At 35.9% G+C, this 16,734-nt stretch overlaps 1 protein-coding gene across 1 annotated transcript in view; it reads right to left on the bottom strand.

Moving 5' to 3' along the window:
• SPAG16 (sperm associated antigen 16) overlaps positions 1 to 16,734 on the bottom strand; it is a 999,944-nt gene that overhangs the window by 944,668 nt on the left and 38,542 nt on the right. Inside the window, exon 6 of the mRNA XM_004376284.2 lies at positions 10,374 to 10,481. Within this exon, the coding sequence (XP_004376341.1) occupies positions 10,374 to 10,481 (108 nt within the window). The remainder of the gene's footprint in view (positions 1 to 10,373; positions 10,482 to 16,734) is intronic.

Here is a 16,734-nt window from a genome sequence, read left to right as displayed (position 1 = left end):
AGAAGGAATATTTCAAAATGCCCTACACCACTGGACCCCTAGAAATTTCACTGACGTGGAAGGGACCTGAACTTTTGTTGGGTTAATTTCCCACCCTCTAGGTCACAAATGTCTTACCAATAAGTCCAGAGTCATTGATACTTCTTCCTTACCTTCCATTCAACATAATATCATCAGTGTAATGGACCAGTGTGATGTCTTGTGGAAGGGAAAGACGATCAACTTCCCTGCGGACTAAATAATGACATAAGGCTAGAGAGTTGATATACCACTGAGGTAGTACAGTAAAGGTGTATTGCTGGCCTTGCCTGCTGAATGCAAACTGCTTCTGGTGGCACTTTGGAACAGGTATGGAGAAAAAGGCATTAGCCAGATGAATAGCTCCATACCATGTAACAGGAGATGTATTAATTTGCTCAAGCAATGAAACTACATCTAGAACAGCAGCTGCAATTGAACTCACCACCTGGTTAAGTTTACTATAATCCACTGTTATTCTCCAAGATCCATCTGTTTTTTTCGCCGGCCAAATAGGTGAGTTCAATGGGGATGTGGTGAGAATCACCACCCCTTCATCCTTCAAGTCCTTGATGGTGGCAGTAATCTCTGCAATCCCCCCAGGAATGTGGTACTGCTTTCGGTTTACTATTTTCCCAGGTAGGGTCAGTTCTAATGGCTTCAACTTGCCTTTTCCTACCATAATAGCCCTTATTCCACTTGTCAGGGATCCAATGTGGGTGTTTTGCCAGTTGCTGAGTACATCTATTCCAATTATGCATTCTGGGACTGGGAAAATAATTACAGGATAGGTTTGGGGACCCACTGGGCCCACTGTAAGACAGACCTGCACTAAGACTCCATTAATAATCTGACCTCCATACTCCCCCACTCTGGCTGGTGGACCACAGTGACATTTTGGGTCTCCTGGAATTAGTGTCAGTTCAGAGCCAGTGTCCAGAAATCCCTGAAAAGTCTGCTTATTTCTTTTACCCAATAATCAGTTGCTCTAGTAAAAAGCTAAAAAGCCATAGATCCCTTTAGGGAAGGCTGAAAGATTAACAGCATAAATTTTTAGCAGTGTAGTGGGGTCCTTCCTCAAGGGGGCCCTGCCTCCCCTTCATTCAAGAGGTTGTAGGTTTGTAAACTGGCTCAAGTCTGGGAATTGATTGAGGGTACGTGACTCTATCTTGGTGATTCAAGTTAGAATGCCATTCACTCAACCAAGAGTTCTTCTTGTTGATCAGATCAAGTAAATATTTAGTAAATTTTCCATCCATTTCACTCCTACGGACATCATGTCTAAGTAGCCAACCCCATAATTCCACACAGGTCAGACTACTCCAATTACTGCTTTAATTCTACTATCCATTATGATAACCACGCCCACCTCGTATTTGGCGATTAAGTGCCACCACTTGGCCCCTACCACCATGGGGTCCAATCAGCCCCATTGTAGTTAGGTGTTTTAATTCAGTTAGGGCAGTTCCCACTGTCAAATCTGATTTACATAAAATAGCAATCACAGCAGTCTTCAAGGATGCTGGGGCTCCCTTCACATATTTGTTCCTTACCATTGTGGTGAAAGGTGTGTTCTCTGAGTATTCCATGGGTGGGTCTGTGGGTCCAACCTGATCATTCTACTCTAACATGCCAATTTCCTTAAGCCTTTAGATACTTTCTTCTACAGGAAGTTCTGGAACTTTAACTTGCTTTAGTATAGGCCACCACTTAATCCATGCTTCAGTGAACCAACTAAACAATCTATTAGATCCTTTTCTAACCTCTCAAGCTGAAACACTGAATGAAGAATCTGTTCTTAGTGAGCCCATATCAGTAAGCTCAGACTGACCCAACTTTATTTTCCTTGCACCATTATCCTACACCCTTAATAGCCATTCCCACACATACTCCCCAGGTTTCTGTTTGTATATATTATAAAAATCAAGCCATTCTTTTCGAGTATAGTGTATCTCCTCATGGGTCACACTTTGTACTTCACCTCTTGGGCCTCCCTGGGACTTAAGTCTAGTTGCAGTTCTACAAGCAAAAATGGGTTGTGGGCATGGGTCCTGGGTACATTAAGCAATGTCTTGTAAGGCATCTGTCTCAGGCAATGCCCTGGGCACCATAACAGGCGATCTCTCAAACAAAGACTCTTCAGACACATCTGTGTTACTCTCATCATATAGGGGTGGAAAGGATTATGGTTTTACTGGGGAGTGTGGCTTAGAAGACAAAGATGGAGTAATCTCTTCAGATGAGAGTAATAGGGCTGGTTCTGTCAGCAGGAGTGATTCAATGGAATTTAGGGGCTCAACGGCCCCAGCTTCCTGATTATCTGCCCATATGTCCCCATCCCAAGTTTCAGAATCCTATTTCTTCCCAATCCATGTCCTCACTTTAACTTTAGACACCATTAGAGGTTAGTGTTATGGATTGAATTGCGTCCCCCCAAAATGTGTGTTAACTTGGCTAGTCCATGATTCCCAGTATTGTGTGACTGTCCACCATTTTGTCATCTGATGTGAATTCCCTATGTGTTGTAAATCCTACCTCTATGATGTTAATGAGGCAGGATTAGAGGCAGTTATGGTAATGAGGCAGGACTCAATCTACAAGATTAGGCTGTGTCTTAAGCCAATCTCTTTTGAGATATAAAAGAGAGAAGTGAGCAGGGAGACACGGGGACGTCATACCAACAATAAACAAGAGCCAGGAGAATAGCATGTTCCTGTGCTGAGAAGCTCCTTAACCAGGGAAGGTTGATGACAAGGACCTTTCCCGAGAGCTGACAGAGATAGAAAGCCTTCCCCTGGAGCTAGCACCCTGAATTTTGACTTCTAGCCTCCCAGACTGTGGAAGAATAAATTTCTCTTTGTTAATGCCATTCACTTGTGGTATTTCTGTTATAGCAGCACTAGATAACTAAGGCAATTGGTAATTCAACTGGCATTTTAATTTAATTCAACCACTTTTATGATAAGACTCTGGATTTGGTTTTTGGCAATATCAGCTCTGTTACTACAAGAAACAAGGCTTTCTTTCAGGACACAAGTGGCAACTCTGAGGTCGTTTATGCAGCACTTGAGCTGTGACTCTGAAGTCCTGAACTCATCTCTTTCTTTCACCATTTTGTCTAGTGATAGCAGCACCAACCAACCAGCCTCCCTATACTTTTCAGTTTGACAGAAATGCTGAAAGGCATCAAATACACGACCAGCCAGAGCCTTGTTTCTCATACATATTTGATCCAATGGTTGTGATATTATACATATTTCTACTGTCACCTCACACTGGATTAGCAGTGTCCTCTTCTGTACTGGAATTAGAGTCATCGGTGTATTTAAGTCTAGCCAAACTTGAGAACCAATTCAGAAAACTCATCCCTAAGACACTGTTCCTCTAGAACCACTCTCGGTACCAAATGTCTTAGGTTGGGTTCTCTAAAGGAGCAAAACCAGTAAAGTGTACATACATATATATATATATAGAGAGAGAGAGCTTTATTTCAAGGAAATGGCTCATGCAGTTGTGGAGGCTGACAAGTCCCATATCCATGGGTCAGGCATCAGGCTGGAGGCTTCTCCTGACTCATGTGGTTTCAGGGGCTGACAAACCCAAAATTGGCAGGTCAGGCAGAAAGCTGCTGGCTCATGTCCCAAGAATCCAAAGTTAGAGGATGATGAATCAGATGCAGGATAGAACAGGAACAAGCTTCGCCAGAACATCCCCATATACTGGACGCAGGCTACACCCCCAAGGAAACTTTCCTAACATCGGATCACAAAATGGAGGATAACTACATAATAATTAGAACCATGGCCTAGCCACGTTGACACATAACATTAACTATCTCATAAACGCCATGGGGCATTTCAACTCTGTCCTATAGGGTCTCTACAAGTCAGAATCAACTCAACGGCAGTAAGTTTTTTTGTAATTGTTGATATGGTTGGTACGCAACTTGAGAATGAACTTCTCAAATATCTGACTGCAAAGCATGTAATTTAACTGATGAGCTTTGTTATTTTTTGCTGAATTTGACCCAAGGCCACATTTTCCACAGGCTGCTCCTAGCTAATGACTGAGCATGACAGCCCTGTTCCAGGAAGACGGGATTCCTCAGATGGACAAATCTGGCTCAAGGACTTCCCAACGGTCGTGCCAAATGTTCCTCAAAATTGAACTGCATTAAAGGAAAAGGGAGAAAAGAAAAAAAGGTCCACACAGTCTTCCTTCCTTCTCTTTCATTTGAGGAAATATCTGCATCATGATCTGAAGGTTCTCCCAATTTCTTCCAGCTTCCTCCAATTTTCTCTTATAGGTATGTCCCTTAATTTCTTGCAAGTTTTACCTTGTCCTCCTGGTGTCTGCTGCTTGCAGGACCTGGAATAACACCGGTGGAACCAGGGGCTGTCCAAGAAAATAGGCACAAAGGTGGGGATTTGGGACTGGCTCATCCATTAACCAGTAAGCAAACAAAACACCACCCTGGTTAGTATGTGGATCACAAATAAGTCCTTGGCAAAAGGTGTGGCTCTAATTCACTGACCTTGCGTCACATTCATGGGACATGAGATTTAATATCCTAACAAGCACTCCAGTAGATAAGACAAAATCACTGTTGGGGTGACTCTTAGAAACCTGGAAAAAGTGATAGCCAACACTCAGCCAAGTGGAAATGCCTCAGCGGCCCTGGCAGATGGTAAAGAAAGGACTCCACAACGCCACAGTAATTCTGTAACAATAGCCCCATCCGCAAAAGGGCATATGTCATTTACTTGGGTGACTATACACTGGTGAAAGGAGTTACCATTGATATATAGTTACCCAGTACAACACCATGGCCCCTCTGTTAGAATGTGGGTATACAGGGTCTAGGTAATAAATGGGGTTTTGGCTAAAGTCTGGCTCACAATGGGCTTACTGGGTCCATACAAACACTAAGTGGTCAATTCCATAGTCCTGGAGTAAAAATTTGAATTGATATACTTGGCAGTTGGAGTAATCGCCACATCGAGTCCTTTGTGCCATAAGAGCTATCAGAGTGGGGAAGACCAAGTGGAAATTTCTGAAACTTCCCCCATCTCCAACCTCCTGAGATTCCAAAAACATATATGATACGCCACTTGATACTGTCCAACAGGTTCTGTTTACTATTATTCAACCTTTGATTTCTCAGAGGCTCTTTGATTTCAAGGTTTTTTTTTTTCTTTTTATTATTCAGTTTGATTATTTTCTATCTTTCTTGCCTCATATTCACTAACTTTTTCTTCGGCAATGTCCAATCTTCTATTAAGACCATTTAGTAAATTTCATTGTAAATACTGTTTTTCAGTTCTAGAAATTCCATTTGGATCTTTCTCTTTAAATTTTTCATTTCACTTAGGAAGTTTCCCGTCTGCTCACTCGTACTATTCATCATTTTCTTTAAACCCCTAAACATTTCTTAATAGTTGTTTTAAAGTCTTCATCTGCTAATTATATTATTTTTGTTATCTCTGGGACTGTTTCTATTTTTTTTTCTGGTCACTGGACACATTTTCTGCTTCTTTATACGTATATATTTTTTATTATATGTTGGGCATACATACATACATAATTTGTCTGGATTTTGTTATCTTCCTTTAAACAGCTTTGTTCTGGCTTTGTTACTAAGTGAGTCAATTTAAACCTTTCAAAGTTTGCTTTTATGTTTTTTGTTTTTGTTTTTATGGTAAGTTTAAAGTAGTCCCTTCTCTAGGACTAGAATAACCCTGCTCCTAAGGTGCAGTTTAGCAAGGGTCTTAACTGAATTCTCAGAGTACTGAGAGTACTGACAGTAATGAGGTCCCTCCATTGTAGATGATCAGAACTTCTATACCTCCCAAGCATGTGCAACCTCTGGAGTATACATTTTGCTCTCATCTTCCCAGGAGCTGTTTTTTGCCAGTCCTCATGTTCTTGCACCCTGTACTTCCACAACTTAGCATTTCTCCAAAGACCAAAGAGAACCACTACAGAGATTTCCTAATTTCCTTTTCATGTACCTCTTTCATTTCAGGTACCCTGTCCTGCAAATTCCATCCCATTGTGAAGCTCTTCACTCTCATATCCGGCTAATCAGCTGAGTATGACCACTTTACTCTTTTATTTTCATTATAGTATTTATGAAAGCCATTTATTTAGAAATAGTATCTTCTATTAATATAATTTATGATTACACTTCATAGATAACAACAATTAAACCTAGTAGTACAGTTACATTATACATATATTTAATGTATATTAATTCAACCATACTCAACAAAGTGATGTGGAAAGAGTAACAAAAGTAAACATGTAATTAGTACGTACAATTCTATCCTTCCATTCCACTTAATGTGCTTAGCATATATATTTTTTTCCATGTATTACACACTTCCATAAACATTATACATTTATAAACATATATCCAGATAAAGAGTTGTATACACAAAGCCATGTATGTTATAATTTGTGGACAATTTAAGGATATTTAAGGAAAATTTTAATAATACAGGTTTTCCTTTATTTAGTGATTTTGGCATCAGATTCATGAGATATGCTTGATGACCCTCTGCCCAAAGAATAAGCAATACACAGAATATCACTGGAGTATAGCAAGGAAACAACTTTCAGAGAAACCCTCTGTTTAATCATTGGAAGGGTATATTCTTTTTATAAGTTTGACAAGTACCACACAATTCGGCTGTCTGCAGATTTTAATTTTTGGTATTGATATTTCTGAAAATTAGTATACTCATAATAAAAAAAAAAAACTCATGATACATGGGAAATGCTGTAAAATTGATAAGTAAAATCAATGAATTATCAACCTATTAGTTAAACAAGTTACAGAAGAAAAAAACATAAGGTCAACTTTTAGTGGGTACCATAAAACAAAATATGGATACACATTGGAAATATCTAAGTAGAATATCATATAGAGGAATCTAACTTTGCCTAGCATCAAAAACACTCCTCCCACATTGTGGGCAATGAAATCAAGGTGACGAAACACTTTACGTACAAACTATCAAATGGGAAATGGATTTGCTCTGTAGACTTTCACCTAAAGCATAATTTAAAAAAAAAAAAAACTCTTATTTACCTGATTTATTATGCAATGGCACAGTTATTAGACAAGGTGTTCAACGGTGATTAGCTAATTTGATAATTAGTGTTTTTTTTCTTTGTGTGTGTGTGTGTGTGTGACTCTGATGGCATCGTTGAAATTTTGTTTTAGGTCCTTACAAAATGCATGTTAGTGATTCATCCAGATGGTTAAATGGAGACATTACTCTTGATGATAAATGCAGAAATAAGGGCTATCTTGAGTATACACCAAGCAGGCTGGATTACAATGGTTGTGGGTTTCTTCGCCAGGGCCCCCAAGATAACAAAATATGGAGGAAAAAAGCATAATCTGAAAATACTGGATTTTTATATACTAAGAAATTTAACTAGTATGATATAATTTTGAACATAGGCTGTTGTTGTTCTTAGGTGTGGTCAAGTCGGTTCTGAGTACAACAGAACGAAACACTGCCTGGTTCTGCGCCATCCTCATAATCGTTGTTATGCTTGAGCCCACTGTTGAAGTCACTGTGTCAATCCATCTCGTTGAGGGTCTCCCTCTCTTTCACTGACCCTCTACTTTACTAAGCATGATGTTCTTCTCTACAGACTGGTCCTTCCTGATAACATGTGCAAAGTACATGAGACAAAGTCTTGCCATCCGTGCTTCTAAGAAGCATTCTGGCTGTACTTCTTCCAAGACAGATTTGTTCGTTCTTTTGATAGTCCATAGAATATTCATATTCTTTGCCAACATCATAATTCAAAGGCAACAATTCTTCTTTGGTCTTCCTTATTCACTGTCCAGCTTTTGCATACATATAGGTTACTGAAAACACCATGGCTTGGATCAGGTGCAGCCTAGTCCTTAAAGTGACATCTTTGCTTTTTAACACTTTAAAGAGGTCTTTCGCAGCAGAGTTGCCCAATGCAATGTGTCATTTGATTTCCTGACTGCTGCTTCCATGAGCATTGACTGTGGATCTAAGTAAAATGAAATCCTTGACAACTTCAATCTTTTCTCCATTTATCATGATGTTGCTTATTGGTCCAGTTTTGAGGATTTCTGTTTTCTTTATGTTGAAGTGTAATCCATACTGAAGGCTGTGGTCTTTGATCTTCATCAATAAGTGCTTCAAGTCCTCTTCACTTTCAGCAAGCAAGGTTGTGTCATCTGCATATTGCAGGTTGTTAATGAGTCTTACTCCAATCCTGATGCCCCATTCTTCATCTAGTCCAGCTTCTCGGATTATCTGATTCTTCTTCATATAGTCCAGCTTCTTGGATTATTTGTTCAGCATACAGGCTAGAGACTCAAAACATAGGCTACAGACTCAACATAGACAGACTCAAAAAACAAGTGAAATGATGTAGTAATTTACCAAAGGGTAGACCATCCGACCATCCGAGAAGCAACAGTGGGGAACTATGTTTCAGGTGCCAAAACCATATGCAGAGATTCTCTCAAACTGCCATCAACACAGATACTGAAGTACTAAAGCCTGCTTGTATTAGGACAAGGAGTGGGAGGAGAGTAAGTCCTCTTTTTTTTTTTTTTTTTTGGTATGTGGATTTTTCTTTATATTATGCTTTAGTACATAGTTAAAGCTATAAAGCTATGGTCATCAAACTCATCTTGTAATACAATCGACACTTCAAATCCTGCTACAAGGAAATGCAAACCATATTTCCTCTTAATTACTTCAGATAATGCCCTGCCTTCCGTAAGAGCGGAAGAAAGAAATCAAGGCATTTCGGACATTTAAATTTTATGTCCCTCTTTATTCTGTTGGTTGCTGTTGTGTGCTGTCGAGTTGACTCTGACTCCTAGGGAACCTATGTGACAGAGTAGAACTGCCCCATAGGGTTTCCTAGACTGAAGTCTTTCTTTCTAAATTTTATTCATTTGTTGTCATTGTTGAGAATATACATGGCAAAACATACACCAAATCAACAGTGTCTATGTGTACAATTTAGTAACAATGATTACATTTTTCAAGTTGTGTAACCATTCTCACCCTCCTTTTCTGAATTGTTCTTCCCTCATTAACATAAACTCATTGCCCCCCAAGGATCCTGTCTAATCTTTCAAGTTGCTGTTGTCAGTTTGATCCCATACAGATAGTTCTTACAAGAGAATAATGCTCAAGGCAGACCATTTTTACTACTTAAGCTAAACTATTGTTCAGTTTTAAGATGACTTCAGGGGATATTTTCAGTTTAAAGTTTAAAAACTAAATGTTTAAGTTAATATCTCTTTTAAACTGGTGGTTTATTCCTATGGAGGTTCAACTTAAGAAAAATCAGAAAACTCTACTTTCTAATATATTACTAAGTTTGAAATTACATGAATTCTGAAACTCCATGAGACAGACTATAGGAAATTGAGAAATGATAATAGCTAGGTGGGTAAACTTAGAAAAAACAGTAATTCTTACTACCGTTCCTAAACTGTGCTGTTCAAGACAGTAGCCACTAGCCAAAGGTGGCTATTTAAATTTAAATTAACTAAAATTTTAAAAACTTAAAAATCTAGTTCCTCAGTTGTACTGGTACATTGGAAGTACTCAATAAGCACATGCAGCTAGTGACTACTGTATTGTACAGTGCAGATACAGAACATTTCTGTCATCACAGAAAGTTCTATTGGACAGAACTGCCCTAGAGCAAACAAAGGGGAATTTTAGTTAAGGACTGTAAATTATTTTTTTGGGAGAAGAGAGGTGAGTGAAACAAATCTAAACAATGTCTTCAGAATAATTTCTAAAAGCCTCAGCATAAATTCAAGGTTATTCATAATGCCTCTACTCATCAAGCCTCATCTGCACTTTGCTCTCTATGCTTGCAGTCTGGTAAACATGTCAAGTTCCTTCACGACTTGGTGCCTTTATACAGCATGTGTCATCTTCCCAGAGCACCCTACTGACCCCATTCCCTCACTCTATGAAGTCTTTACTTATACTTTAGAATTTAATTCCTCTGGAAATACATACCTAAACCCTCTAGTGCTCCAGTCTGGCTGAGTGACCAGCATAGCAACAGTGCAGTATATTCTGCATAATTCTCTTTCCCTCCCCCATTAGTCTCTGGGTCCCTTTATAGAAAGGGCCTAGACTTACTTAACTTTGTATTTCAAACACATAGTCTAGTGTCTGGCACACAGTAGATGTTCAATAAATGTTGAACTTTTGTCTGAAACCTTCTACCAGAGAAGTTACTTGAGAAGTTACTATTAGTTACTTAACGCTAATTAAATAATTCCTTGATAAATATTTCAACAAATATTAGCAGCTTACCCTTTGAGATCATTAACTAATTTGTTTTTTTCCTGGACTATTCGCTTGTGGTGCATTCGATGAAAATCACGTTCTTTCTGAGTTTTCAGCAGATCTTCTCTAGCCTTGCTGAAAATAATAATAATAATCGTAAAATCACTGCTAATTCCTTTCTGAAAAACTATTTACTCATCAGTTCAAATGAAGTATTGCACAATTCAGAAGATAAATGAAAAAATAAATATACCACTATAATTCTCACTGAAGTATCACAACCAACATAATGTGTACGGGAGTAGAGGATGAAAAGGCTAAAACCTACAGTTTCAAAAATTAATTATTCATCCACATTTCATTTAAATAAATGAAAATTAAAGGTATGCTGCCAGAATAATTTATAACCCATATATTTCCAAAGAGTATTTTTTGGGCTAGCAACATATAAATACATATAAAAGAGGATAATTCAAAATAATTACAAATAAAGGAAAAGGCTTAACAAAATTTAATTCAAAGCTTTCTAGAATATAAGGCTAAAAGGGAATATACTGGGTTATTTAGTTCTCATAATTGGGGAAAAACAGCATATAAATTGTGGAAAATCAAGATTTTATTCTGGTAATACACATTGAAAATTTATGCCACCTACAGATCATATTACTAGACACAATTGATAATTTGATGAGAAAGGTCTTCAATATCAATGTTGTAACAGAAAAGTATTCTTCAACTGGATATATCTTCTACTAATCCCTAGTATATATCAAGCAAGAGAATTCTTTCTACACACAGGCTGTATGTAAAAAATTAATGTTTTTCACGCATCTCCATAATACATTAGTTTTAATATATTAATGTAAAATATCACTTATAATGAAAAAATAGTTCTCTAACAGTCTTGATTAACTAACAAAGCACTACTGCACTAAAACTCACATTCTGAAAAATGGACTCAATTAGAGCACTGACATCTCATATTAAGATCAGAATGGAAGAAATCTGCTTCTCTGTGTCACAATATTTCAAAATTCAGATTCATACAAAATAATGCACAGAAATAGACTTTCGCTTTAGGAACTATGTCACAGCAATCACTGAGAAACTGTGACTCAGATGCTGCCAAAGAAGTGCGATGAGGCTAGGTTTTCAGGCTCTTCCTGATGGGGTACATGCTGATCAGTAAGACTTCATGCTGCAAGATCAAGTCATGTGTGGCATAGAGTGCACTGAAAACGTCTGATCCATTCTTTCTTCTTCCTTCCTCTATTTCTTCTTCTTCCTCTATTTTTTTGATAATCTGCATTCTTTATATTAATGCTTATTTTGTAGTTTTCATTCACATGTAAATAAACAATGTGTCAAAAGACTGACAGTACTCCTCATCAACTCTCTGTATCTAACCCTTGACCTCATTTTCATGGCAATAATCTTGTAGAAGAACTGTTTATTAAAATATTCAAACTTGAAAAATCATCTAATGAATATATCAATGATTACATGAACAATTTATTATTTCCAAGTTTTTACCCTTTTTTTTTCACTTTTGCTTTACTTTATGAAGGAAAAGCAAAACCTAAGACATAAACCATGAATTTGAAATGTAACAATTTTCCCAAGGTAAGCTAGGGTATGCAAATCACTGAGTACTACTTCTCATGTTAAGTTTCTCAAAAACTTAAGAATTACCACCATTTTTTAATCGTCAGTTTACTGTCATAGAAAATCAAGATGCCAACTCTTGAGGCAGTTATTTTCTTAGTGATTGGTATAATGGCTGCTGCATATTCACACCATGTAAGGTCTTGATGTGAACTAACAGTCTCCAAGCTTCCCTGTCATAGATTATTTTCTCATCATGCACACAATAACATATTTTATGTAGCTAACTTAAGATTTTTAAAAACTTTTTATTGTAGAGAACTTCAAGCATACGTAAAAATATGTATATGATTCTCTATGTACTCATCACTCAGCCCCAACAACCAATCCTGCCCATTCACACTCTCAAACATTTCCTCCTTCCCATATTATTTTGAAGCAAATTCCAGCTATTGTATCATTTTATTTATAAACATTTCAATACTTAACTCTAAAATGTAAGGATCACTCTTTTACAAATAATTATTATACATAAAACAATTAACAATCAATCCTTAATGTCATAAAATAACCAGCCAGAGTTCAAATTTCCAATTCTCATAAATGTCATAATTCAATTTTTTTTAAAAATCAGAATCCAAATAAAGTCAGTGTTTTAGAATTTACTGATACATCTTCTAAGTCTTTTTTTTATTTTATTTTGTTGTTGATGATGAGAATATGCATAGCAAAACATATAACAATTCAACAGTTTCTACATGTACAATTGAGTGACACTGATTACATCTTTCCAGTTGTGCAACCATTCTCACCCTCCTTTTCTGAGTTGTTCCTCTCCAACTGACATAAACTCTCTGCCCCCTAAGGTTCCTATTTAATCTTTTGAGTTGCTGTTGTCTCTTTGATCTCATACAGATAGTTCTTGAAAGAGTATAATGTTCAAGGCAGACATTTTTTACTAGTTGAACTAAACTACTGTTTAGTTTTAAGAAGTCTTCAGGTGATACTTTTCACTTAAGTTTTAAAGATTATCTCAGGGCAATAGTCTCAGGGGTTCATCCAACCCAGAAAGTCTGGAGTCCATGAGAATTTGAAATTCTGTTCTGCATTTTTTCCCTATCTAGATAACTTTAAAAAAAAAAAATCCTTTATTATTTTGCCATCAAGCTCTTTGCAAATTAACATGTCTTTACAGATGATATTTCTGGCAAACAACAACCAATGAAATCAAAAGCCATTACTGTCCATGCTTTCCCTGAGTTCAAACCCAGTTAACAGCAGTTCTAACTATTGGTTCAAGAAGTCTTTGGAGTACATTAGAATATAGTCGTGTGCCGCATAACATCCATTTGGGCGATGTCTGACCACATATATACATGGTCCCATAAAGTTATAACAGAGTTCAGAAATCCCGATCAGAGAAAGGGATGTAGTGTACATAATACTTAAGAAATACTTCCAAACCGCACAATGTTTTCATGTGTGTAACAAAGTAATGTGCATTCATTATTACAAATCATTGTATGTATTTAACTCAAATTTTTAATATAATAGGCTTTACGGTAGTTCATTCTTAAGTACAAGTTGTTTGTAAGTTGGATGTTCATAACCCTGGGACTGCCTGCATGTAATATGGTGTTTGCACAACGTCAAATCACATAATGTTCTATTTCACAGACCACTGGACATCAAATGATGCATGACTGTACATTATTTAATGCTGTTGTTTGAAACTGACACATTTTTCCATTTTTATATGCATTTTAAAAAACACAGTTATAGCTCAATTTACAACATAGTGCGCCACCCATTTTTTTCCACTGTTATAAGAGAATTATTTTCAAAAAATGATACTGACAATAATATTGAATGAAAAGTTTCTTTTTTATTTGTTATTATATTGGCCAAGATTTCTCTATCTTAAAAACAAATATTAATGTTAATTTTCCTTCAAGTATGCATACTTTCTTTTTCAATGTTAGTACTAGAGCTTTACATACTTACTATTAACACAAAATATACCACGGTTTAGGATGGTTTGCATCCAACAACAATAAAGCCTACATTCAAAATAAGACTATAAATACATCTTTCAAATTTTTTGTTGTGGATAGACTAGGAATATAACTTTCAGTGTCAAGTTCATTATGAGACTTACAAGAGACAATCCATTATGCTGTGAAAAGTCTTTTCGACATCACCTGACTCTTGTGCATGGCTTCACTGATCCCAAAATATTTCAAATTTCTAGTTTTAGCTATATATTTATATGGCTATTTGCGACCTTGAGTCTAGCAAGTAAGGAGCAAGAAGAGGGAGAGAGCTTAAGCAGAGTGGTCAGAAAAATATAAATGTCTGAGTTAACATTTTGTTGTGAAAACACAAGAATCTCACCTGAATTCTCACCCATTTATAAAATGATCCTATTCTCATTTAAAATTATGGGACAAGACTGCAATAGAAGACATAAATTGTTCTCAAAAAGGAAGAAGAAATCTGTACAAACACTTTGAAAAAGGAATAATGACAAGATGACTTGGGACACTCCTTTTAAGCCCATTATTTTAAGTTTGACAGAATGTCCTGATACACCTATAAAAACAATTTTAGTTCCAAAATGTGCCAGGTTTAATGAGAGTTCATCTCAAAAATAGTACAGTATTTGTTATAGAATAGTAGATAAAATGTAACATCGTATCTCTACCAATAACCAGCTAATTGATTCAGTTGCTTCAGTAATTATAGTATGATAATAAGATCATATTCAATATAGAAGAGATTGTATATCAATGTGACTTTAGGCAAGCTATGTAACCTCTGTACACATCAGACTCAGCACCCATCAAATTGGCATGTAACAGGCATCTAAGAGTATTCAATTAAAGACTTCAGTCAAGTGGCTTGCATACTGTCTGGTACATAGAAAATACTTAATGCTATTTTTACTATTATTATCAGCAGCAGCACGATTATATTACTATAACTATTTAGTATAGTACAACAGATTACTCAATTTCCCTAACAGCTAGATTTATCTAACCAAAATAGAGAAAGTGCTAATAAGTAGTTAAGTCTCCTCCGCTGGTCCAAAACAATCACAATACACGATTACTAGTAAAACTGTGTATGTTTTACAAAAGGAATTTGAACTTTTATGAAAGCCTATTTTGAGTCTACTGTCTTACTTTCAATAACTTGATACATCATAGAAATGAGCTTGTTTTATTTATCTCATCTAAAATGTAAACCCACAATAGATTTTTTAAAAACTCTGAAAAATAATGCTGCAAAGTTTCTTGAGCAGAACCACAAATGTACGGCATTGCGTCAACTCACTACTTTAACATATATTTAGGGGTCTATTTGTGCTCATCCCAGAAAAGACAGCATAGGAATTGATTGAAGTATTAGATCTTAGTTTTTCTGACCATTAAATTGGTTTTCAGAGACTTGCTTTCTGTTTGCACAAATGAAATCTACTCAGTAAAACAATTTAAATTCATTTCATGCTGACACTTCTTCTATTATGACCTTCCTGATTCCCATCTGCCTAGTAAAGGGAAAATAAAAGTTGACTGAAGAATAAAGTTTAAAATAGTCATATAAGCAACTAATATTTTAAACTATAAATATTTTCTCATTAGATTAGTAGAGTATCTTTGAGTTAAAAAAAAAAAACTTCTATTAACACAGACACCAAACATAGAGATTGTTTCAAGTACAACACAAATAATAGTTATACAGTGAAACATTCTGTTTAAATTTGTTTAACATATAGAACACAGTTCTCACAAGCTTTCTCTTAATGAGATGGTAGAATGACTAACTTCCTCATTTTAGAAAACCATCATTGTAAAATCCAAAATTAGAGCATATAATATTGAGATATGCATATTCTTACCATGTCATATAATTCATCCATAAACTTCATTTTTCAACATGATATGAATGTGATTTATAGTATTCTCTAAATAAATTTATCTTTAAATGAGTGGCCCCAGTGAAATAATTTCATTCACTAAATAGTTTTAACTAAGCATTTTGGAGTAACCATTTAATAATGAATTTATTGAATAATTTTGTTATAATTTAGCAAAAAAAACATTTTCCTATTTACCTGCTCCAAGGTAGGTCATCCTTGCCATATATTCTTCTCATGTGAAAATCTGAGTCAAAGTAATTTCTGATAACAGTAGTATATAATTACCAATTATTTCATTATTTTCTTATGAATGAATTAATTTAACTCACTAAAATTAATATGGGAATAGTTTTTGCATGGCCAAAGTGGAATTGCCATTCAACTAGCTTAAAGGTAAACTTTCATTATGCTCTTAACCAAAAAAGAAAGAAGTATACTCATGTCCACAGAAAATACCTACTTCATTTAACAAGCAACTACCTAAACACTAAAGCACGAAATTTTACGGGCCTCATTATCATCTTTATTTCCACTGTGTTTGTTTCTGAAAGTCATTAAGTTAAACTGATCCTCAGAAAAGCTGGGGGCTCTGTGACCTTTTATAGAAGTGAATTTCAGAAATGAAATCAGGACCCGTTAGTAAAGTACCTCATTTTTCATCAAGATTAATTGCCATTTTAGTTTTCATTATGTGTACATTTTTTAGAAGAAGATAAAATAAAGTATTTCATTATTTTTAAAAATGGTACATTTTAATTTTCTAGTTAGTAATTCTAGTAAGTATTATTTTCTGCCAAATCTTCAGGACCCTCAATAAACCCTTTCTAGTCTACATTCTATTTCCTTAATGTAGAAGCATAG

The sequence above is a fragment of the Trichechus manatus genome, unplaced genomic scaffold (assembly GCF_000243295.1).
Source record: "Trichechus manatus latirostris isolate Lorelei unplaced genomic scaffold, TriManLat1.0 scaffold00041, whole genome shotgun sequence".
In the NCBI taxonomy this organism is placed as follows: domain Eukaryota; kingdom Metazoa; phylum Chordata; class Mammalia; order Sirenia; family Trichechidae; genus Trichechus; species Trichechus manatus.
The sequence above is the reverse complement of the archived record's forward strand: the minus strand, read 5'-3'. Positions and strand labels throughout refer to the sequence as shown.